Genomic DNA, 23,400 nt, shown 5'->3' with positions numbered 1-23,400 from the left:
ATTGAGGTGATGTCAGTGGAATAGTTAGTTCAGCAATTACCATAAAGTACTGCTGGATTTTCCTCTCTCTCAATTTTCCTCTTTATTGTAAGAAGAGGAATAGCAACTGACATGTTGGTTTAAATTATTTCCATTATAATTATAGCTCCTCTTAAGAAATAAGTATTAAAAATTGTATTAAATGTACACGCCACATATCAAGAGGAAGAAACTCTTTGGGAGCCACAGAGAATGACGAATAGGAATAAGGGTTTGCATGTGCCAGATTTCAAGCTTGGATGCCTGTAAACAGCTAAAATCTATATTTAGGCTCTTAAATATAAGGTCTGGTGGTTAGAGGTGTTCAGCTGTCATAGTTCCCATTGATTTCATACCCAAGACTCTCAAGCAGCTATTTCAAAGAGTAAGTGTGTGAAGAAGGCTGAGTCTTCAGGAAGGTGGTGAGTGCATCTGCATTTTATATGCAGGTCAGTGTTCCCACCAAATGAGTGCTCCAAAATAGTGACTGGAATTCAGAGGTCTGTGATTGATTCTTTGCCCCATTCTCACTCAGTGTGAGTCTGGAAATATGTGGAAGAAAAAGCTGGGTTTGGTGCCACAAATCTCTTCCCTAACTGTCCACTTACAGAGTGGTTTAGGTTGGAAAAGACCTTTAAGGTCATCAAGTCCAAGATTATCATGCTTGGGAGTTCTTTTTATTTGTCCTCAGTGTCCTACACGTGCCACCCACAATGAGTGATAAAGCCTCATTTTATTTGATGTCATTGTCATTGACAGTTTGACATTTCCCTTTACTGCAGGGGCCGGAGAGACTATTACAGGAGAGAACTACACGGTCTTCGTATTTTGAGGACACTTACGTGCTTTGGGGCCCCTCTGCAATGAATCCCATCCCCTTTGCTCAAATTCCCAGTGTTACAAAGCAGCAGCATGTGTTCTCATATCCAGAGAGCTTATTCATTACTTTCTGATCATTAGATCTTGCATATTCAAGAGTTTTGCTGTAATTTCCTGATTATCTACAGTAATATACTCTGCATTTATTACACTAAGTGGAGAGAAGTCTGATAATGATTTTGAGAAAATCCTATTTGTTTTCAAGCCTTGAAATAAAATAACACTGGCTACCAGTGTGTCTTGCACACACATCCTTCTTTCAAAAGTGTTGTAAATATTGTAAAAGTTTTGCTATACCCCATACTGTTTCAAATAGCAAAAGCATCATAGAATCCAGGTGGGATTTCAAAAAATTTTGTGGGTCTTTTTCTTTGAATTAGTGAGCTCTAGAAAATTCACAGAAAAGCTGTAGGACCATTTTTCCACTTATACAGGTTTGGTTGAATTATATCTCATCTGTCTGATGCAACCCCTTGTAAAATCAAAACCAGAACATGACTCGAATCCGGATTTCACTCGATCTCATTCAGCAAGGAGACACACACACACAGAGTGAAAAACATTTAATTTTTTCTGAAGTTTTCTTTTCACAATAAACTTAATTTAACTAGAATATTCTAAGAAAATATTTTATACTAAACCAGAAAAACTTCATTTTATCTTGTGTATTTTGTTTGCAGTGCTGGTGTTGGAAGAACAGGTGTTTATATTGCACTTGACCATTTAACCCAACATATAAATGACCATGATTTTGTGGATATCTATGGACTCGTGGCTGAGTTAAGAAGCGAAAGAATGTGTATGGTACAGAATCTGGTAAGATTTACATATTTATCTATTCTGTTTTCTGTTGTTAAGAAGTTACTAATGTGATCATCTCATCTCCTACATAACAAGACTTGAAAGCTCGTAACAATCAGCCGCCTAATCCATTTTCTACCAAATCCTGCTTCTATTTGGCTTTCAAGCTTTGTGCAAATGTGTTCTTTTTATCTATTTAAGTATATTTGGCCAGCAAAGCCTTGACAAGTGCTGAAAAGAGTTCTGAGATGTTTAGTTTTTAGAACCTAAGTCATGATTCCTCAGACTTTGAGAAAGTTCATTTCGAGTTTTGGGTGAAGAACAGTTGTTAAAATAAAAAATTTATTTGCTCATGCACTACTTAATTTGACTTTATTTACTACTTAACTGTCTTTTTTTGTGTATGGATATGTGGCATGGTCCTACAAACTTTTAAATATTCGTTTACCTTTGACCTTATTAATGATTCCTTGATTCTTTTAAAATTGCTTCAAATAAAATAACACACATGGATAGAATTAAGCGCAACTTCAGAGTTTGCAAAATCAAGGTAATGGTGGGTTTTGGGTTTAAAAAAGAAGTGCATTTCTGGCAGACTTATTGAGTATGGATATAAGTTATTGATGACCTGCTAGTAAGGAAGACCTCTGCTGTACCTGGAGATCTGGGCATTTGTGGAGGAGTAACAGCAGAATTCAAAGCTGACCCTAAATGCCCGGTGGAATGGAAATCCAGCTGTATTTGCATAAGGCTTCTGGCCATAAGTGTCCTGCAAATCCAGCCCAGGGCTGCTGCCTGAAGCCTTTGGGTCTACAGCCTGACTGACCTACTTCTAAGTATGGGTGAGCAGTTTCAGGATGAACTTCCACATGACTGACGGATTTAAACTGATTTTAATGTAAGGAGGCTTGTTCCATTAGGAATGCAATTCTGCTCTTATATATCATGTCAGAATATACGAAAAGTGTGTCGGAACATACAAAGAGAGATTAACCTATCTTCAGCAACTGCACTTCAGAAGATTTTGTGAGGCCTTCTGGTGATAATGTGTCATGCTCTTTCTTGCAAGGTGCTGTCTGATTACCATTTGCTTTCAGTTTTTCCTTTTGGAGTCTTGATGCAGCTAAACAATTGCCAGGACTTTCCTGTGATGATGAATTCTGGGAATACTTTTTTTGGTTGCTGTTTTACGCTTTTGACTAGAAATAGAATCATCTGAAAATAAGGCAAAAGCTGGAAGGCAGTTTAATGGGAGGTCCCCCAAAATAACACCTTAAAACAGTAAGACATTTGATAAGATCAGTGTACATTTTTAAAATGTGTATTATTTTTGTGTACCTCTTCATTTGCGTATTTTGTCAGAGGCTAGAAAAAGATGTGCCAAAATGCAATAGGAGATGATGGTCTTGTAGTTTTGAACCAGAACGAGTATTGATCTATATGCTAGCTGCAAAATCCTCAGGCAGGTTGTTCTCCTTCCAGGCCATTTCTAGCTCATGTTTGCAGGACTACAAAATACTGATCAGCACTAAAACTTACCCAAAAAGAGGCAAATCTTGTAAAGTTTTATGGTGGATTCAGTAGTCAAGCTATTCTGACAGTTCTGTTATAAAACACTCTTTAGTAGTCTATAATTCAGATTTTATATGATCAGCACAGAAGATATGAAGAGAGGAGCAAGTCCTTCCCAGAACTCAGTTTAGAGATCCCTCAGTCAAACTGTCTGCAGAATCTATGAGTAAAATAAATAAAAACTGGTTGCTCTCAGACCCGTTTTTTGCTTGATTATCTCTTCAAAATAGTTTTCCTTTTGCCAACAGAGTCACTCGCTGTCGCTGTAGCGAATGGGCTCAAAATGTCCCACATCTCTGCAATTAAACACCTCTGCAATTACCACTCTCTTCACAAAAGATAGCTGTGTCCAAGCTCTCTAGAGGGAATGACCCATAGTCTGTAGTAACTCCTGAAACACACCTGGAAATTACTTGAGACAGCACTGGTTCACATGGATCAAAACTAAGTGAGGGACTATCCAAACAATTTGAAGTAGTTTGGATGATCAAGTTGCACCAGCTGGCGATGTACCCAGGCACTATTTTATTCCATAATGTAGATATAATTTCAATACCCTGGTACTCTGCCTGGTGGCCTGTACGTTACCAAGGCCTGTCCTTGGACAACAGGTGAAGTGCATAACCTAATTTTTAGTGAACTTTTTTATTCTCTCTCCCACTTCCAACCATAAAAAGACTTTCAAATAATTAAGAACATCATTAACTGTAACTGGGAAAATAATCTGTCACATGTACGTTGCCCAGGTATCCTGCGTCACTCTGCCCTGGCAAACCCAGAAAGATTTTCATTGCTACAGGCTCACAAGTAGCTGTATGAATGCAAGAGACTATGGAGCTTTCAGAGTCTGCCTTCTGAATTGGAATAACCAATCTAAACTTCACTGAAACTTAAGACTTTTATTCTAGAAATCCGTATTTGTCCAGTGGATTCATTAAAGTTTATCATCTTGACAAGAAAAGTACAAAGGCTACTTTGAAGGAATGCCATGCTGTTGCTTCAGTAAGCAAGCTATTGAAAAGCATAATGCTACTGTGTACCTCAGGGGCCTGTGAAAGTCTGTTTAATTACCCATGGCTCTGGAGCTAAGACCCTAAAACATATCTGTGTAAACACAAATTTCTCATGTAAAACTGAGACACTTGAATTGAAAATTGATGGTACTTCTGAAACAAAATAACAATTGTTGAGCAGAAAAAGTACACTAATATATTTACCCCTGCAAAAGTCAAGGTAGTTATTTTTTGTCATCTCCATCTGTGGAGGTGTTCAGAACCCATCTGGACAAGGTCCTGGGCAATGTGCTTTAGCTGACCCAGCTTCAGCAGTGGCAATTGTACTAGGTGATCTCAAGAGGTCCCCTCCAACCTAAACGAATCAGTAATCTGGTTCATTTTCTGCATCTACATACCCAGTGCTTCTTCTATGTGAAGATTCGCTTAATCTGTTTATTTTCTTTCTATCTACTGTCATTCTTTTATTTCATTCTTACATTTCCTTTTTGTTTATTTTTCTCTTTTCAGTAATCATTACCTAGAGTTACTTTATGTCCTTGGAAGTGTCAGATGAGCTTTAGCTGCCTACCGTTTGCATTACAGTCTGTTAAAAATGATGCTACAGTCTAAGATCTATCACCAGAAATAATGTGGTTTCTTGCTCTTAGCAATGATGTACGCTCCTAGAACATGTAGATTTACTTGAACTTTTGCATTTGAGTGCACCCTGCTGGTTTTCTCTATGCTAGGAAAATGAAAAAATTCTTATCTAAATATTACATTCGTGTGGTTCAGTTTCTTCAGTCTGAATCCAGTGGCAAAAAATAATCAAAGCTCTTTTCATAGAAGAAACCTTTACAGAAAATTGTGGAAGAGGCTATTAGTCTCAGTTATGATTAGTCTAATTTCATATATCTTACTGGGCATAAGAATTAACATGTTTTGGCAAATTTTAATGCATTATACCTCATAATGAATGAAATCAGATCAGGCGTACATGAGATCATCAAAGTATTGAGATTGCTGATTTAAACAGCATTTACTTTGAGAAGATCTAAATGTTAGACAAAAAACTGAAAAGTTTTTTGGTATTAGATTTACATTTTTCTTCTAATCAAGCATCTTTGTATTCACATCTTACAGGCACAATATATATTTTTGCATCAATGTGTATTGGATCTGTTGACAAGCAGGGGAAGTAGTCAGCCCATATGTTTTGTAAATTACTCAGCACTGCAAAAGATGGACTCTCTGGATGCCATGGAAGGTATGGAGATACAGATTGTCTCAAATATTATTTTTTCATAGCGGGTGCATTGACTTGTCCGGACTAAGAAGTAGAAATAAATACTTTGACGTGCATTTTTTCACTTCAGAAGTGTAATTTTCTAGCATTTTGCTGCCCTTTAGTCTCCCACATGGTAATAGTCATTGCTCAAGCCTTACACTTTTTTCCCTGCAAGGTCTGTTAAATTCAGCCAAAACAGTTATCTGCCATTAGTTACTATTTGTTTACAAGGCAAGTTAATATAATGTATCTGTTTCTTTTGTAGGTGATGTGGAGCTTGAATGGGAAGAAACTACCATGTAAATACTAAGACTAAATATTAAAGCTAATGCGATTTTGAAAGTCAAAGTCATATTTTTCTAAGCACAGGGGCCAAAGTGAATTCCCCTATTTTGATGATTAAAACAAATACAGATGATTGAAACAGCTTTTCTTCTATCAATGTGCCTTTATTAAATGTTAAAGTATTTTATTCAGGTCACTGAGCAATAATGATTTTGAGTACTTTTGCACAGGCTGCACTTCTAGTGTTATATGAATACTGCATTCAGTATGTATTTAAATAGAAAGTGTGTTTGGACATATTCCTTTTTTTCCAGTTATCTTTGTAAAAGAAGAAAAATGAGCCAAATATGATGTAGAAATTTCATATTCCCGTTGAACTTATTTTGGTGTGAATTTGCTGTGTTCTTTGTGGTTTGGTTTTAAGTAAAAGCTACAGATCCTTGAATCGTTCTTGCTAGATTGATTTCAATCTTGTCAGCTCTTGCAGATTAATTCCAGTACCATCACAGTGATCTTTACCTAAATGTATGTTCTTGTGTTTTGAATCTTTTTTTTACAAGTGGTAGCATAACAGCTCATGATCCTGAACAGCTGAAGAGTCACCTTCTGACATGAGGAGGATTATTCAGCTTTTACACAGCACACAGTAGCTCTTCAGGGACACTTGGGGCTATTTAAGCTATCTTATAATCAGCGGGTTGTTTTTTTAAATATACAATGGTGATTGCATATGTTCGGTGCTGAAGAAAGTGTTTTACATTCCTGCTACTTTTTAAAGCAGATAAAACAAAGTAAAACTATAAATTTATTATATATTATAATGCATGTTAGCTTGACTTGAGTAATAGAATGTGTATCATTCACTCACCTTTCCTGCATATAATACTGTTCAGTATTTTGAAAGGTTACTCAAAATTTAATACCAATATATTTTATAACACAGAGTTGTCAAGTAAAACAGTTGTTGCTCCTTTCTCAGGTTCGGCAAATCACTGTAGACACCGAAAAGTATGGGGACTAATATTTGCAGATTTAATAAAAGAAAACATCTTCCACTCCCACTGCTTGTCATTATCGGAGCTAAATCTGAAACAGGAATGAGAGAAGCAGGAAGCTCTTATCTGAGAAGCAAAGCAAAAACTGGTAGAGTAGGAAGACTATAGAGAGATAATTAAACTGCGTGCCCAGGATTTACATGCAAGTGACAGTATTCAACTGATATGATTGGGAGGGGAGGGTGTGGTTGTTAAGTTTTTCTCTGTGTAAAGAAATGTATCGTTCTGAATAATACGAAAACTGTGCCCTTGATCTGAGATGCAAAACATAATAGCAAAGAGACTTTGGAGCTTCCATCTTATATTCTGCTCAAACAGAAGAAATCCAGAGCCTTGTTGAGGCATGGAGCTCAGGAAAAGTCAGACAAACCTCTTTAGAAGCTTGAAAGACGTATGGATGTGGGTGTGTTTGTGTGCACACACTCTGACCAGAATATTAACTGTACAAAACTTTTCCATCTCTTAACTCTAGGTACCAGACAGAAAATACTATACAGTTGCATATATAGCCTGATATTTTTTCCTAAGTAAATGACGGTAGGTGTTTGATGTCTTTTTAGAAGCTGGCAAGGATGGTGCAGTGAGGACCCTTTGTCATTTAGCAGAAAGCGCCAAATATCTAAAATGAAAATCAAAAGGCAGCATTTAAGGAGAAGGAAATGGTCTACAGACATATTTGGGGGAGTCTGTCTTTCAGGAAGACTGACGGTATTGTAAACATCACCTGTCAAGCTAAAAGGAAAACAATGCCTTTTAAAGCTGGATAGAGGGAGAGAGAGGTGATGTCCACAGCTGTTCAAGTCTCTGGCAAAGCATTCGGTACAGCTCTAGTTTCATTTGGTTCCTATGAAACATGTGTTCTTCATTTATTATACATGTACTTTAAAGTATTCTGACAAATTGCTTATAGGGACTTACAGATGTTTTTCATGATTTGTATTTGTACCTGGTAGCAGTACGTGCAGCACTGTGATAAATTGATATTATAGAGTCATAATCTTGTATAATCTTATCTCCACAAAGGTGGAAGAGCTATGTGTGCGTCATTCCTCTTTCAGTTGGAGGAGAAAGCTAAGAAACCTTATGCAACTTACAGATGAACTCCAGAAGTTCCAAATGTGCTTAAGTGTTTTCTATTTTATAAAGTACTTAATGATGAAGATTCCTACATTCTCCTTTAGGGGACCTGCCTGTGCTCAAACACGACATTCAGTAGCACTCTTGTCTGACAGCTTAGATAAGATACTAGAAAATGCGACTCTTTTTCCTGTAGAGGCAAACTGAAAAACTGAAAAGTAATTCAAGTAGTTTATTGTACAATTTGATGTAAGCAGTCTGATACATGCTACCGTGACACATTTAGTATTGGCTTTAGAGTAAAAGCCAATATTCAGTGTGAACTGGTCACAATTTTCATAACATACATGGTCGGGAAAAGAAATATTTCCAAGCAATTGTCTCCAAGAACTGGTTTTCAATATAAATACAAAATAAAACCAACTGACCAATGCTTTACAGGGATAGGGGAGCATCTGTGTAGCAGGAGATCCCCCAGTTCAGTCATGAAGAAAGAATTTCCACATAATGTCTTGTCTTCCAGCCCTCCTTCCCTTATGCAGTGGCACCTACAGTGGTGCTGCTGACAGAACTGGAGAGCTGGAGACAAGCAGAATTTGTCCAGTTGCTATTTTAAGAAAAAAAAAAATATATATATAAAGCAGCACATCATTTTCATTTTTAATTTTCCCACTCAATTTTCTACAGATTCTTTGCGCTACTAATATAGCAAGAATATACACTGTGAAAATTAGAAACTGAATGAATAAAAAGTGAAGAATACACAAATTCTATAGGATGATTACAATTGTATTGAAATTAGGTCATACTGTATTAAATTATTCAGGCAATTTCTGTAGAGACTGGTATATCTCTATATATAGAAGAAACAATCTTTATTTATATTTTTATAGCCAGTTCTGCTGGATATCATTAGAAGAGGCTACTACCAGTGCTCTCAAAAACTGATCTGTTTTATTTAGATAAGTAATAGAAAGCAGGTCATCACATTCATATTGAATTTAAAGATATTTTTATACCGTTAAAGGAGCTGATAAAAATAATTGTGCATTCAAACTTGTGCTCTTACTGTATACATGGAGCTATTCAGTAATTTAATTTCATAACATTATGTGAAAGATTAATAATGTGTATTAATCTGTGTAATACCATCTGTGTAGTGCTGTAATACAAAGAAAGCAGCAAAGAGCAACGAATCGATCATATTTCATACCAAAGTAACATGACAGTGCGCTCTCCTGGTTGCATACAGAAATTCCAAAGCCTCCTAGATGCGGACATGAATTTGCAGAGATTCGGGACAGAATGTCCTGGGAGGTCTGTGGGCAGAAGTGATATTTTCTGGAAATATTTTGACAGCAAGTAAAAATAAAACTTGAAAAGTGCCTGTTTCAGAATATGTATTACATGTATATTAAGCATTACACAAGATCATTGTCTATCCCTGGAAATACAGAAATAATAAAAATAGAAAGATCCAAATTAATTTTTGTTTTAAGAACTGTGAAAATTATCCAATTAGCTCTCTGTCTTAGGGGATATATATATGGTAATAATGGATTCGGGGTTGGTTTATAATTAAGCTACATGCCCATTCAGTGCTGCAAAACCTGCAAAGCTTTGAGTGCAGTACGCTGTAACTGGAAACCACCGACACATCGTGTTGGACATATCTTTGTCGGTTTTCATTTTAAGGAACCGAGTGAGAGAAAATGTGCTGAAAGGTGATCCACTGTTTCACCACTTCTGCGTGACTGCTGTGTCACCACTCTACGCGTGGTGTTGAAAAGGCAAGTCCATGTTTTGTTCTGTTTTCTAACGCTGTATTGCTTGTCTATATGGGAATATATTAGAAGGAACTGTAAGCAGCAACGTGGATCATCTCGATTCAAATACTGCAGGCACAACCTACAGGCATGCATCGGTCTCAGGTAAGGTGTGTAGTGGTTTTTCTTCAAACCTTCTGTCTCTCCCTGTGAGTTCATTTGCAGGTGACATCATGGAATAATCAGCTGCATTTTTGCACCAGCTCTTGCCCAGAATACATTTTCTGCCCTGTCCTCTACACGGCTGTGGTTACGAGGTATGAGACAAGTGCTGTGCTGATCGCAGAGCCGAACTGTGGTATCGGTTGCATGTCTTTGCAGCATGGGCACTGTGTGCAATCCTAAGGATAAACTGGCTTCCTATCCAGAAGTTCCCCCTACTGCTATAATAAATTATGATATACATTTTAGGACTGGTCATTGTTCAGTGTCAGTTGAAAACAGATGGAGCCAATGTTTGATATTTTGCATGGCGATTGTCTTTTCCCAATAATTTTTCCCAAACAATGCTGAACTAATTACTTATTTTAATTATTTATTCTCAAAGCTCTCTTATCTTGTAGGCCATTTCTCAGATTCCACTATGTAAAGAAAACTGAAAATCAATGGCTTTTCAGCAGCAAATAACAACGTCTATGATACATTTCACGGATCCCACTTCATCAGGCAAAGTTTGGGATAAAGTTGTGCCTCTATATTTCAGTTGAAAGACAACATTTAGAAGGTTTCAGTTATATTGGGATCATCTTACTCTGCTTGTTGATTGGTGTTACCAGGGCGATCTTTTTGTAGGATGACAGCTGCACCCAGCTATCCACTGTAATCATGAATAAACCATTCCAGTACTCTTTGCAGTCAATAATGTGCTGAAGGAAGTTTTACAAGGATGTTCCTGAAATATTTTGCAGGAGATGGAGTTCTGAACGATATGAAAAGAATACTTGGATATTGGAAACCTAATATGCAACTAAAGCTTTACCTTTCACAGTTGCATTCCATGAAGCCCGCTGAGCAGGAAATGTGTCCTAGAACACATGGAGCATATTTGGGACAACGTAACACAACCTTTGAGCTGAGTACTGCAAGATACAGGGCACTCTTGCCATTCACGCAGGAACGCACCTAAATAAGCGTCACTGTAAAATGGCCCTAGCTCAGAAAAACACAACTACAGGAAACACCTATTATGATAGCTGATAACATCCTTTGTGATTCAGGTTAGTGCTAGGGACCAAAGGACTCTATTTAGTCAATACTTTCACTAATCTTAAATATATAGACAAATATTTTGACGCCACAAGCAGAGAACACGGGCGGACAGAGTATAGACAGAGGAGAGGATTTTCTTCCACTAATGGAGGCACAAAGAGAAAAGTAATTAAACCTGTATGTCCCTCTCTCTTCCTGAGTCTGTTGTCTGCATGTGCTCACCAGTTGGGGATAATTATAGATAAATAAAATTTATCCACTACTCATTTGATTAATATATTGGTAATCCCTTTCTCAGAATCCAGCATGTAACAATTTCAGAAGTGTGCCTTTTCATTTACCGCTCTTCCGTTGGGATGCACCATAGGTCTGTTTAACTATTTTTCTTACGGAATTCTACTAATTCTGTGTCAGTGTTAGAGAGACAATCCAAATAGTGTGAATCTGGGCTTGTGTATTGTGCACAGAATTCTTCTATGAGCTGCAATAACATCATACTGCGCTCCAGGCACAGGCAAGGAATTGCCCTGAGGAGACTGGCTGCCCAGCATGTAATCCTACTCCCTTTTGAGAGCAGGACCATTATCTGACAAGGCACTATCCCAGGCAGGGAGTCCAGAAAACGTTCCCAAAGCTGACTGACATTTACATGTTGGATTTTAACCTGAACTTTTCTCTGCTAAAGATTAATAAGAAAATTCAGAGCTAGCATTGTCACTGAAACCTTTATTTATCATCCTGCAACTAGTTGAAATTCTATACACAGTGCAATAAGGCAAATAGATATACCAATATTTCCAATCTGGTCATTATACTTTGAACACTAAAGATCACTATTATCTGAGATTCATCTTATGTTCTTCTTTGGTGTAATACCTTGATAAGGCCTAGATCAGCACTCTAAATCTTCCTGTATGTTAAAAGTTGAATTAATCTTGACTAGTTTTAGCCATATAATAGTTACTCGTGCAGTTTAAGCCAACCATCTCCTACTTTCAATGGGGAGACATGGGCAAACAGAGAGGACAGTTCATGCCAGATCTAGAAGAGATGTCTGAGAGACACACCTATACAGAAGTGAATTTACTCTGTGTCTCTCTCCTTTGGCTGCAGGAGTTTATACAATTCAACTATTTGCCAAATATTGTATTCTGTAAATTTCAGCAGAGGAGAGCTTCTAAACAAAATGTACCCTTTGTACCAAATGTACAAGTTAGTTTAACTTCAGTAGGAAATGGAGACATCATGTAATTCCTTGTCCAAATCCCTGTGCAGAGAAGTGTAAGTCACAGGAACTCATCTTTGCTGCTTAGGACACTGAGACGCAAAACTTCTTATTTATTTGGTATTAATAGTGCCTTAAGCTTACAAAGACATACTGTCTTCTTCACGGTTTGCATTCAAAGTTTGGACACATTTCTCTTTTTCATATCTTTTTTTCTCTTTTTCCAAATGGGAATTTTGAAATAGTGACTTTGGAATAGTTACAGATTGTCTTGGGAAAATATTGAGCTGACCTGATAAAACAGCCATAAGGAGGATGCTTTGATAAAAAAATGTTCTATAATAATGGCCATATTGTTGCAATTCCACAAAAAGATACCTGCTTCCTGTGGGGCGGCCATTATTGTAAGAACATATCAAATAAATACACTGTACACTAAGAATGTGACTGAATGTTCAAGAAGGCAGATACATTTATCACTTCTTGATTTTCCCATTCTTTTTGCCCTTCTAGTTCTTCTTATCCTTTACTGGCACTCCTAAGCAGGTTTTGGGGACATATCAGGTTGCTGGTTAATGGAGATTAATTGTGTCAGCTATGCTAACTCTGTACAAAATTTAATGAGGTGAAGATGCCTCTCCTGCATACTGGTGTGCTCGCTCTGAAACCAGAAGGGATCCCTGACGTCACTACCAGAAACAACTGGCAGTCAAAGAAAGCTGGTCCTGTGCTTGCGTGGGAGGAGATCTGTGCTTAGTTCCAAGTTTTCACAAACTGCATGTCTGAAACAAATCATTTAATTTCTGTGTATCTCAACTCCCTATGCTAAAAAGAAAAAAAAAAAAGAAAAAGAAAAAAAAAAGAAAGAAAGAAAAAGGAAAGAAATTGCTATTAAACCTTTTTTTCAAACATTTATGGGTCCAATCTATTTATATTTGGGAGTTCTGTGGGGAAAGCAGTTTCTCCCAAAATGTCTTTGCACACCTCCTATCACAACTTAGAATGCTTTCAAAGTACTTTCTCCTGTCAACGTCACCCCAAAACAAACCAATGGCCAGTAGATTGTCAAGAGCCACAACAGCAGCATCAGTGCCACACAATGCTCATGCTTCGCTATCCCTTCATCATCCCTTCAGTTCTCTCGTCTTGGCAATACAGCACTAGTGGCAGGCAGTGGCTGTCACTATGGAGGGCATTAGCTAAGGCATTTGCAAAGAGATAACTTCATCTTTATGGAAAGGCTCCAAATGAGCACCCCAGGAGCACAGCAGGTACTTGTCACAAAAGGCATCTTCCTTCTTATTCAGTCTTTGGGCAAAAATCCCTTGAATCTATCTCAGGAATAATAGAAAAATTACAAGAATTAACTTATTTAAGATGCCAACGTTTTTTCTAACTTGTGATCGCTGTTATGATATACCACATCCACACACCCTTTATCACACACCTTTATCTGCACAAGTGGATGCTCAAGCTTTTGAAAGTAAAGGGACATCTAAATCAGTCAGATCAGGTGTGTCTAGCTTGATTCAGGTGGCAAAGGGAAGCATGACTTCAGTTAATAGTTGTCATGACCATTAAGCCTTGATCTACAGAAGTAATTGATTCTGATTAAAAAAAAAAAAAAAGGACTTGCAAGGGGTCAGACTGAAGTTTTCCTTTTTTGAATGTGCACTGGAACAAGTAGCAATTTGCTCTAATGGAGCTGTGAAATACTTTGGGCTGTCACATCATCTGGTTCTCCAAAACCAGGAAAAATGTTCAGCAGGGTCTTGTAAGGAGACGTTGTGAAATATGAAATTGCTACAACAGCTGAAAGAAGGAGAATGCTTCCATTGAGAGAAAGCTAATGAACAAGTGTCAAAATGGACAGTTGGTGTCAATTCCAGAAGGATTTAAAACTTAGACATGAGCTTGAAGAAACCATGTTAATAGAGCCAATATCTGTATGAAAAGAACCTTGTACTTAACAAAAATCCATTGTAAACAATGTGCTTGACACAGCATGTATTAAAATGCTTAGAAGAAAACAATATTGTGTTAATTAAATATAGAAATACTATATTCTGCTGATGTTCAACATCATGTGTTTTCCTTTTTCCTAAGAAATTCAAACGTAAGTCAGAGTTCAGTATTTTGATGAACTTTGGTAAAAAGTTCATCTTTCCAAGGAAGCGAATCTGTGAGAAAGCCCTTGTGGTTTTATTTCTAAGAGATTACGAATCAATCGAAACAAGATTTTCTGTTACTATTTTGAAACAATCCTTTATGATCTATATAGAATATTTTCAATCACATTTAGGAAATCAAGGGAGAGTATCCACTGTAGAAGAACTACGTATAGTTCTTCTTGGAGCAGGATTGCAGAAGTAATTTTAGGCTTTGTATTTCAGCAGAGGGTAGCCTTGTGCCATACACAGTTTACACACAAGTCATATAAAGTTTCCACGCCAAAGAAGTATCAGATGAGTGGCAATGAGGGTCTGCTGGCATTGCTGGGTAATCCAAACTCCGGGAGGAAGTGAAGCCAGTGGAAGCTGTTGAGGCCAACATCATCAAAATAGCCCAGACGCTCAGCCCAGTCCCGTGTCACAACGGAGCGGTGAGGTCACAGGGCAGGCGATGCCATCTCTTGCATGCCAGCCCTTCCAAACGCATGCTCTTCTCTTGCTTGCCTGGATACTAGAAGCACTTGTGGCTCTTGGGCACAGGAAGCTTTCAGTGTACAGCCCTGACAGATTACAATCCACTCCATATTCCAGAAAGCCCTTTTGTGTCTGAAGTTCTCTTTTTTTTTTCCTCTGTCTGAAGGTCAAAGAGAGAGGTATTGAGACAGAAGTAATGAAGTAAAACAGAGGACTGTTTGAGTGTTACAGTGCTTAACTCTTGGACATCCTGCTGTTCCAGCAGAATCCTTAGGTGACAAGTAAGTGCTCAAACTCAAAGCATGAAGAAAAACAGCCACTTTAGAAAAACGCTCTCAGAAATTATGAATGGGACTGAGGAGGCAAGAAGGACTGACAATGCAGATAAAAAGTGGCAACATGTACGTGCCCACACAGCTCTATGATTGTCGTACTCTCTTGTTAGGGAATCATAATCTAATTATAATTTAATTGTTGTCTAATTCAATTGGAATTGCCAATTCTGATTTCCTCTTCTACAAAGAACCCAGGAGTAAAGCTCTAGGTTTGTACGTTAAGCACGCAAATAATACATAGGAGACACCTATTTATTATCATCCTCTGCTTGATTCAGAGCAGGGATCTGTTTATCCCTGTTTGTCACATCTCAGGCAAAGCTGCTGATCCCTGGGCTAAGGCTGCCAGGGAATCACATGTGCTCTATCTGCCTTGCCCCAGTAGTTGCCATTTCAAGAATATCCAAATATTAATTCAGAAAGGGATGTAGCCTGAGGGGGGCAGGCTCTCACATGAAATGTGAAAGGCAGCTGTTCAAACACCCAAGTACAGTATTAAAAAAATTACAGGAGCCTGTCTGGATCTTCTCCCTCCCTGCAAGAGCTCTGAGACCTAGGCTGCCGTTCTTTTTTTCCATCCTTAATTCTCCTCAGTTATCCCGAACAAAGTAGAATTCTTTCTAATTGGGAACAATGACAGCACAGTTCATAGCAAAATAAGGACAAAAAAAAAATATCTTAGGAAGTCTTATAGCCTGTTGTATTTTGCTTGAAGGCTACATCACTGCTGACAGAGGTTTCCACAGCTGCTGCTCTGCAGCTCAGCTGGACTGGTGTTTTTCCTTACATCAGGACACTTACCTAAATCTGCCTTGTTCTAATTAATTTCATGTATTTTTTCTACCCGCATAATCAGCAGCATCAGTTTACTCTGTTCCTCTTTGCAACAATTGTTTACTGTTTGCTTGATCACTGCTAGCACTTTCTCTTGACGTTTCTGTGCTCCGGTCCATACCACCACTTTCATCCAACATTTACTTTGTCAACATTTCTAAGCCTCTTGTCATTCTTGTTAGCATTCTGTGTTTTCTCTAGTTGTACCAGCTGCACCTGTTTTGAGATGCAGTGCCTGCAAATGGGCACAGAATTGCATCGGAAGTCTTACCAGCCTTGAACAGGACAGAAGGACTACCTCATGTGCCTCCTTCCTCTTTGTATGTCCTAGTGGGATGTGTGGGTTTTTTCTCAACAGCATGGCATATGTTCATCTTACGATTCGCTGTAACCATCACTTTCCTTCCTTTGTAGAACTGCCACCTACCTAGTTACTCACTCTATATTTCTGCAGTGATCTGGTTTTCCTAAGTGACAATTTGTGCCCTTGTACTCATCAAATTGAAACATATTAAAGACCATATTTCTGATTCATCACAATCAATTTGAAATCTAAGCACATCCTCCAACAAGCTGATAATTCACACCATCTCTGTCACATCTGCAAACTTGATGAGCGTATTCTCTATTCCATCATCTGAGTTATTAATTAAAACATGAGTTCCCAGAGCAGAACCCTGGGAATTCCCTCATTTGAGAGTTCTTTGATGAGTTACCAAGCAGTTGAATACTCCACAGGAGTTTCATTTTCCTAGTCTTCATATGAGGATGTCATGTGAAGCTGTATAAAAAAAAACTTCATTAAAATCAAGTAAGTGACTTCTGCTTATCCCATAACCACAAGAATTGTTATCCTGTTATGGCAGGACAATAAATTGATTCGGAACGGCTTAGTCTTGAAGATTTCTTAATGGGAACAAGACTACGCCATGTTGGCATTATTCACCCCTCTATATTCTTCCAGCTGCACACAAATATTGTATCATTTTCCAGTATTTTCACAGAAACTTAGATTGAACTACTCATTTACAAGTCCCTCTTTCCTTCTGTTTAAGAATATGCATCACATTTTCAATCTATACTCTTCTGCAATCTCACTCATCCTCCACAAGTTCTCAAAGATATTAGAAAATGGCATTGTGATCAGTTCAGCCAGTTCTCTAAGTACACTGAGGCCAAACCAGTTTTGACACGAAAGTTAAGCTAATTAATTTACCTCTTGTTTTTCCTGTCCTGTCCTGACTCCTTCTCCTTTTTTTACTAGTGCTAATAATTGTGTTAACTAGCTAAATGCACTTCATCTTTTCATTGTCATTTGAATTGACAGAGGCATGAAGCACAACATCATCTGTTAATGGCTTTCTCTTTGTTCAGGCTCCCTTAGTTCTCTTGCTATTGCAATACATAATGAAAGTTTCTTCTTACTTTTTATGTCTTTTGATAGTTATTTCTTGCTTTGTCCTTTGCCTTTCTTTGTCCTAACTTGCCTATGCTATCCTTTCTTTCCCAGGCTTAGTACTGTCTTCATTTTTTTTTTCCTACCTTGTTCATGACTGCTCTTCCTCATCTTTAGAACAGAATATTAGAATAATTTAGGCTGTAAAAGACCTGTGGAGGTCATCTAGCCCAGGGCCAACTTCAAAGTTTGATCAGGTTACTCAGGGTCTTGTTCTGTCAAGATCACCATTTATCTTGCGGTTTCACTAAGAGGTAGTTACAGTCTCATCAAGAAGAATGACATTCTAGTAAGTCCTGAACTGCTACATAAAATGCCCCTGGCTAAGCTGTGTACAAGGTCCAATCTAGAAAGTGTGTTCCGAGTACATCTGTTCTAGGTCCCCCCAATACATCAGGCAGAAGCACATTAAAAATAATGCACCTAGGTGCTCTGCTGTGACAACAGTGAGGGGTTTCTGCGTATGTCCAGAAGATGATATTTAGAGATCTGTGGAAATTTACTGAAGAAAAACGTGGCACATGTACTTTTCAGACACCTCTAAGGTTTTGCTGCAAGGCTTGAAAATCTACGTTGTGAATTTAGGCACCCCAAGTGGGGCACAGGCACTTAAGCCCCATGTGGAATCAGGCCCTTGATGGCATTACTCCTAATTGGCATGTGCTAACCTATGCCTTTCCCGATGTCTTTTGGCAGCTCTGAGACCCTTCTCATGATTAGTCCAAGAAGGATTATCTATCTAGGTTTCCCTTCAGTGGCCTGTCCTTTGGGACCTGATCCTGCATGCACTATCACATGTAAGTAATTACAAAAAATACTTTGGGAGGTGAGACACTATTGAGATGTTCAGAAAGGGATTAGACAAATTCATTGGGAACACATCCGTAAACAGATACTAACAGAACTAGGCAGGGATGTGCCCTGTAACATCCGTGATGAGACAGTTCTTGATACGGAGGAAGTACAAAGGGAATGAGTGACCAGAGATGGACAGGCTCAAATGCACTTTCTAAATAGAATATTCTGCTAGATGGACTGACCCAGCAGGGAATTTCTCACATATTTTATATTTCTTACATGCGACTTATTTTTTCCATTGTGCTGAAGTTAGATGAGTCACTTACACTAATTCATTAGTTACTTCTGGAAGTATGTGGATGATAGAGTTAGACTACATATAAGACAGGTCCTATGCCTCTGGTAATTGTTGAATGAAGCCATTTGGTCCGCTCAATAGTGTCTGAGATATGAATTCTTGTGACAAAAAGGAATGTAAGGATGGCAGAGATTAATCCAATCTGTTTGTGCTAGTACTGCATTGCCTTAGGTACGACAGAGTTAAGATCAGAAAGATTTGAGCTAAGATGCCATCTTCCTGAGCTGGACTTACTGTCCAGTAAACTGGACAAGGGATGCTACGCAGGACAATGAGAACTTGACAATTCTTAGCATGCAATCTCTTTCAAGAATATCTGTAATGCATTTCTGGTTGTGTCCACCAAAGTTTGGCATCACTGCTTGTTGGGATCAGCAGTGTGCAATGGCAGCTCAAATCACAGAATCACAGAATGGCAGGGGTTGGAAGGGACCTTTGGAGATCATTGAGTCCAAAGCCCCTGCCCAAGCAGGTTCACCTAAAGCAGGTTGAACAGGAACGTGTTCAGGCAGGTTTTGAATATCTCCAGAGAAGGAGACTCCACAGCCTCCCTGGGCAGCCTGGTACAGTGCTCTGGCACCCGCAAAATGAAGTTCTTCCTCATGTTGAGGTGTAATTTCCTGTGTTAATGAAAAAGCTGTTGGTATAACAGACACAATTCAGTTGTCTGACACTACAAAGTTACAAACAAATGATCAAGAATTCAAGTTACTACTTCAGATATTTGTGATGAAAATAACCTCAAGATATTTCAAACCAAAAGCTATCACAGTCAGAAAGCTAATTCCTTGCAAGAGCCTGGTTCAGCTAAGACCATCCTAGATCATGTCTTACTGGGAAATTTTGGAGCTCTCGTGAAGTGACATTAAGTGGTTTGACTAATGTTAGTCTCATTTACAACTCTATATACTGATGTCAGTTTGGGTTACAGGCACAATATTGGTCTGTGCACGCACACATGCAGTTCTTGAATGTGCTGTGTGTAACTAAAATAAATCAGTAACTTTTTTTTCTAAAATGAAAAAACAGTTACAATTTCTTTTTGATTAGATAGCTTATGTTGGTGAGGGAAAAATCGTTTGATCACTTCAGGCAGTTTCTGTATTGATCATCAATTTTTTCCTTGAATTTCAGTTCAGGGACACTGTGAGCACACATTTATCTTCTGTCAGAGAATGTCATACATCTCAAGAAAGTGACATTGCTTTTTTCCAGTCTCTTATTTTCTCCTCTTACTTCAGATACATGACTTAATGGACAGCTTAAAACTTCCCAAAAACTCTCAGCAAGTTCACTGCTAATTGAACCTAGCATCAGGACATAATCATAGTACTGAACAGTTGGAATTCTGGAAAATAGTTTATGTGAAGTGTTAGAAAATTCCTGGAACCATGGAAATGTCAAATGTGAGGTGCTTGACTGAGAAAGAGCCCCAATGAGAGGAGATAATCTGAGCATCTGCAGAGTCTTTATCATTTATAAACTATTGCTGCTCCCTGTGTAAAATCGAATTCTGCAAAGACACATCCTGTCTGGAAGGACAGCCAAATATAAGCAGTCACTAGGCACCGATGCTACTTGAGTGTGCTCACATGCTATCTTTTGGCTTGTATAATAAATGATACTGTTCATAAAGACGGTGCTAGTTGTGTGATCACCTTAATAACTCCTTGTTCCATGAAATACTGAAGCCTATCATCAGCTGAGTCAAGATAAAAGGATGTTGTAGAGAGGTGGGCGTTGGCCTCTTCTCCCAACTGAATAATGACAGGACCAGAGGAAATGGTCTGAAGTTGGTCAGGAGGGGTTTAGGTTAGATATTAGGAGGAATTACTTTACTGAAAGAGTGGTCAGGCACTGGAACAGCGTGCCCAGGGAGGTGGTTGAGTCACCATCCCTAGAGATGTTTAAGAAACGTCTAGAAGTGGCACTTCAGGTCATGCTCTAGTGGCAGAGATTGTAGGTTGTTTGGTTGGACTCGATGATCTTAAGGGTCCTTTCCAACCATGAAGATTCTGTGATTCTGTGTACGTATACAAATTGTTTCTGTAAATTGACATGACTTTTGGATCCAAATGGAGAAACACTGGTGATCCAGAACCTTCAGAGGGCTCTCTTCTCCAAAAGCAATTTCAATTAATTATTTATTAATTAGTTGGCAATCTTTCTTGGCCATTCTTCACTAAGGACACTGATATCTTGGATGCTGACTTCTAATTCTCTCTTGTAACAATGAAAAGTGATTTTCTTGGAAAGAACTGTAGAAAAAGTTCATCTGTCATTTCTCATAATGTTAATTCCTTTACCATAATGACCTTGAAGGTTACTAAATTGCGCAGGATGGACTTTGCAGCTTGAAAAAGAAAAGGTTGACTCTTCATGGACAACGAGCACCCGAGGCAACTTCTGTCCTACCCATGTCACTTCCAATGATCGTTCTTGTAAACATTTCAGGGGCTTTATATTCTTCACTGTATACCTTCTAAATATGACAAAGCTTCTTTATCCTATTGTTAATGACATGTTTGATGCTTGCAAATGAGAATCTTTGTTAGGTGATTCTGTTTCATACTCTTGAGTGGGCTCAACTGACTTTGTAGGAACACCACTCAGAATCTTTAAATTGATATAAAACCCACTGATGCTGTCCTCCACAGACAAAGCAGAAATTTGGATGGTTTTGCATTGTCCAGTGAATGTTAATGTGGTTGAGTTTTCAGTGTTTGCACCGATGACTTTATCAGTGACAGTCATATTCCTGATTATTATGACCAGTTCAGTTTGATTACTTCTTTTTCTCTAGTAGTTTCCAGATTGGTATTCAGTTCTAAAATACAGGTTCTGTCTTGTATATCTTTTATTTAGTTCAACAGAGCCCAATTCCTCAAAGCAAGACATGGTTTGCTGATGACAGCAATGTGAATGCAAGTTGAGAGCAATCTGCGATTAGATTTGTACCCAGAAGACTGTCTCCCTGCTGTAAGCACAACTGCTCTCATTACCTTGGCTTTTGAATTTGCAGCTTGCTAATTAACATGACTGCCAGTAACTTATTCTGAAGGAAAAGAAAGACAAGATGCAGCTACATGAACTGGTAAACTCATTTGGTTTTAACTCCTCTGCTTTCATATACCATCTGGCTTCAGAAACCACCTGCAGACATTACTGAAAAGCTATTGCTGTTCCGCTACTGCTGTCCCAAACTGAAGGCAGTAGTTCCAATGCAAAGATTTTACAATGAATTGTATTCTCATAAAATTACATTTATAATCTATAATTAGCCATCTCATTTAAACACTGAGCTTTTTAGAAGTCCAAAGCATTCAGCAGATCCCATTGAACAGAACACGGCTAGGAACAACAGGCTAGGCTACTACATATGGACCTATGAACATAAAATTAATTGATTATTTGTCACTTGGAGCTTGGAGTTTATCTAGGAACTGCTAGTGCACTATTACTTCTGTCCATTTTTCAGTTATTAGATAGTAACAGTACTTCAAAGTAATAATGGTAATGCTTAGCACTTCCGGCCAAACATTCCCATTAGCCTGCTGTAATACACAAATGTTGTTTTAAAAATAATGACACTGCAGGTCAACAGATTCTGTTATAAGCCAACTGTTTCACACATCACAACAAAAATATTTTCTCACTATTTTCTATAAGTCTAAACATAGCTATATGTTGTCCCATTGCTAGTTTCAGAATGCAGATCTAAGGTTGCTCTTTCAGGGATTTTACCTAATCAGAATAGATTGTGTTTCTTTCTTCTAAACTTTTCCTCAGTGCTTAATTATCAAATCATTTCCCCCCAAAATATAATTAGTACACTTTCTCCAAGAATCCAAGCACTTACATCAATTCAGTTGAAGCCTTATTTTGTATTATTTTTGCAGGCAGAGAGGACATCTGGCAATCTTTTAGTCTATGCAGTTTCTCTGAAGTATTCTCCATATCTGGTGAAAAATAAAATACAGGCATTTTTTGTGCATGGTTTGTTTTGTGAAATCTGACTAAAATGAGAAGGCTAAGATCCATTTTGTCATGCAGTGTTTCTGAATACTATCTCCTTTTCACTCCTGTCTTGTGTCCTATGTGCGTGAACTGCATGAAGAAGGGTGTCAGCTCAGCCAAGGTTCTTTCCATACCTTGAGAAATTTCATGTTCTCCTTTAGGATGACCGTAAGACTCTACTTATTTCAAAAAGCTCAAACAACAAATTTGCAGATTTTCTTCGCACCACATAGTCAAGGCATGCTCAAGAGATGATGTTACAAATCCGGATCCCAGTGTACTTTAAAGAACACATTTTTGAGCCCTCAGGAATCTCAAAGCAAGTGAAATCTTAGTATACAAATATGCAGAAGTTATGAAACGAAATTATGTGAAATGAATCGAACAGGGAGGTAAAGGACTACAAGATGAACTGCTGTATTTCTTGCACTGACAAATCACAGGTAACCAACCTTGTTTACAAGCATGTACCTTGAATGATACATAGACGAATAACAGAATGACCTTCACAGCCTAAAACAGTTTTGCAGCTGTGCAACAGGTTCCAATAACAACATGATACAATATATGTTGGATTCAAGGTCATTACTGCTATTTAATACACAGCGAATTGCTTTCCGGAAGCTTTTCTCTCAATAGCTTCTATTTTCCAAAAGCAGCAGCTATTTTACTTTTGAAATCCCATTTAGATAAGATACCTGGGGATTCTGTATTAACATTTTCTCTA

The 23,400-nt window shown here is 38.1% G+C and overlaps 1 protein-coding gene across 2 annotated transcripts in view; it reads left to right on the top strand.

The window, feature by feature from the left end:
* PTPRQ (protein tyrosine phosphatase receptor type Q) overlaps positions 1-8,656 on the top strand; it is a 139,494-nt gene extending 130,838 nt beyond the window's left edge. For both annotated transcript variants that reach the window (XM_054224774.1, XM_054224768.1), the window contains 3 exons: positions 1,578-1,713; positions 5,409-5,532; positions 5,819-8,656. In XM_054224774.1, coding sequence (XP_054080749.1) covers positions 1,578-1,713; positions 5,409-5,532; positions 5,819-5,856 — 298 coding nt within the window. In that variant the 3' untranslated portion in view covers positions 5,857-8,656. The remainder of the gene's footprint in view (positions 1-1,577; positions 1,714-5,408; positions 5,533-5,818) is intronic.
* The last annotated feature ends 14,744 nt before the right edge of the window (positions 8,657-23,400 follow it).

The sequence above is a fragment of the Rissa tridactyla genome, chromosome 1, assembly GCF_028500815.1.
Source record: "Rissa tridactyla isolate bRisTri1 chromosome 1, bRisTri1.patW.cur.20221130, whole genome shotgun sequence".
Taxonomy (NCBI): domain Eukaryota; kingdom Metazoa; phylum Chordata; class Aves; order Charadriiformes; family Laridae; genus Rissa; species Rissa tridactyla.
Note: the sequence above shows the minus strand (reverse complement) of the source record. Positions and strands in the feature narration are given on the sequence as shown.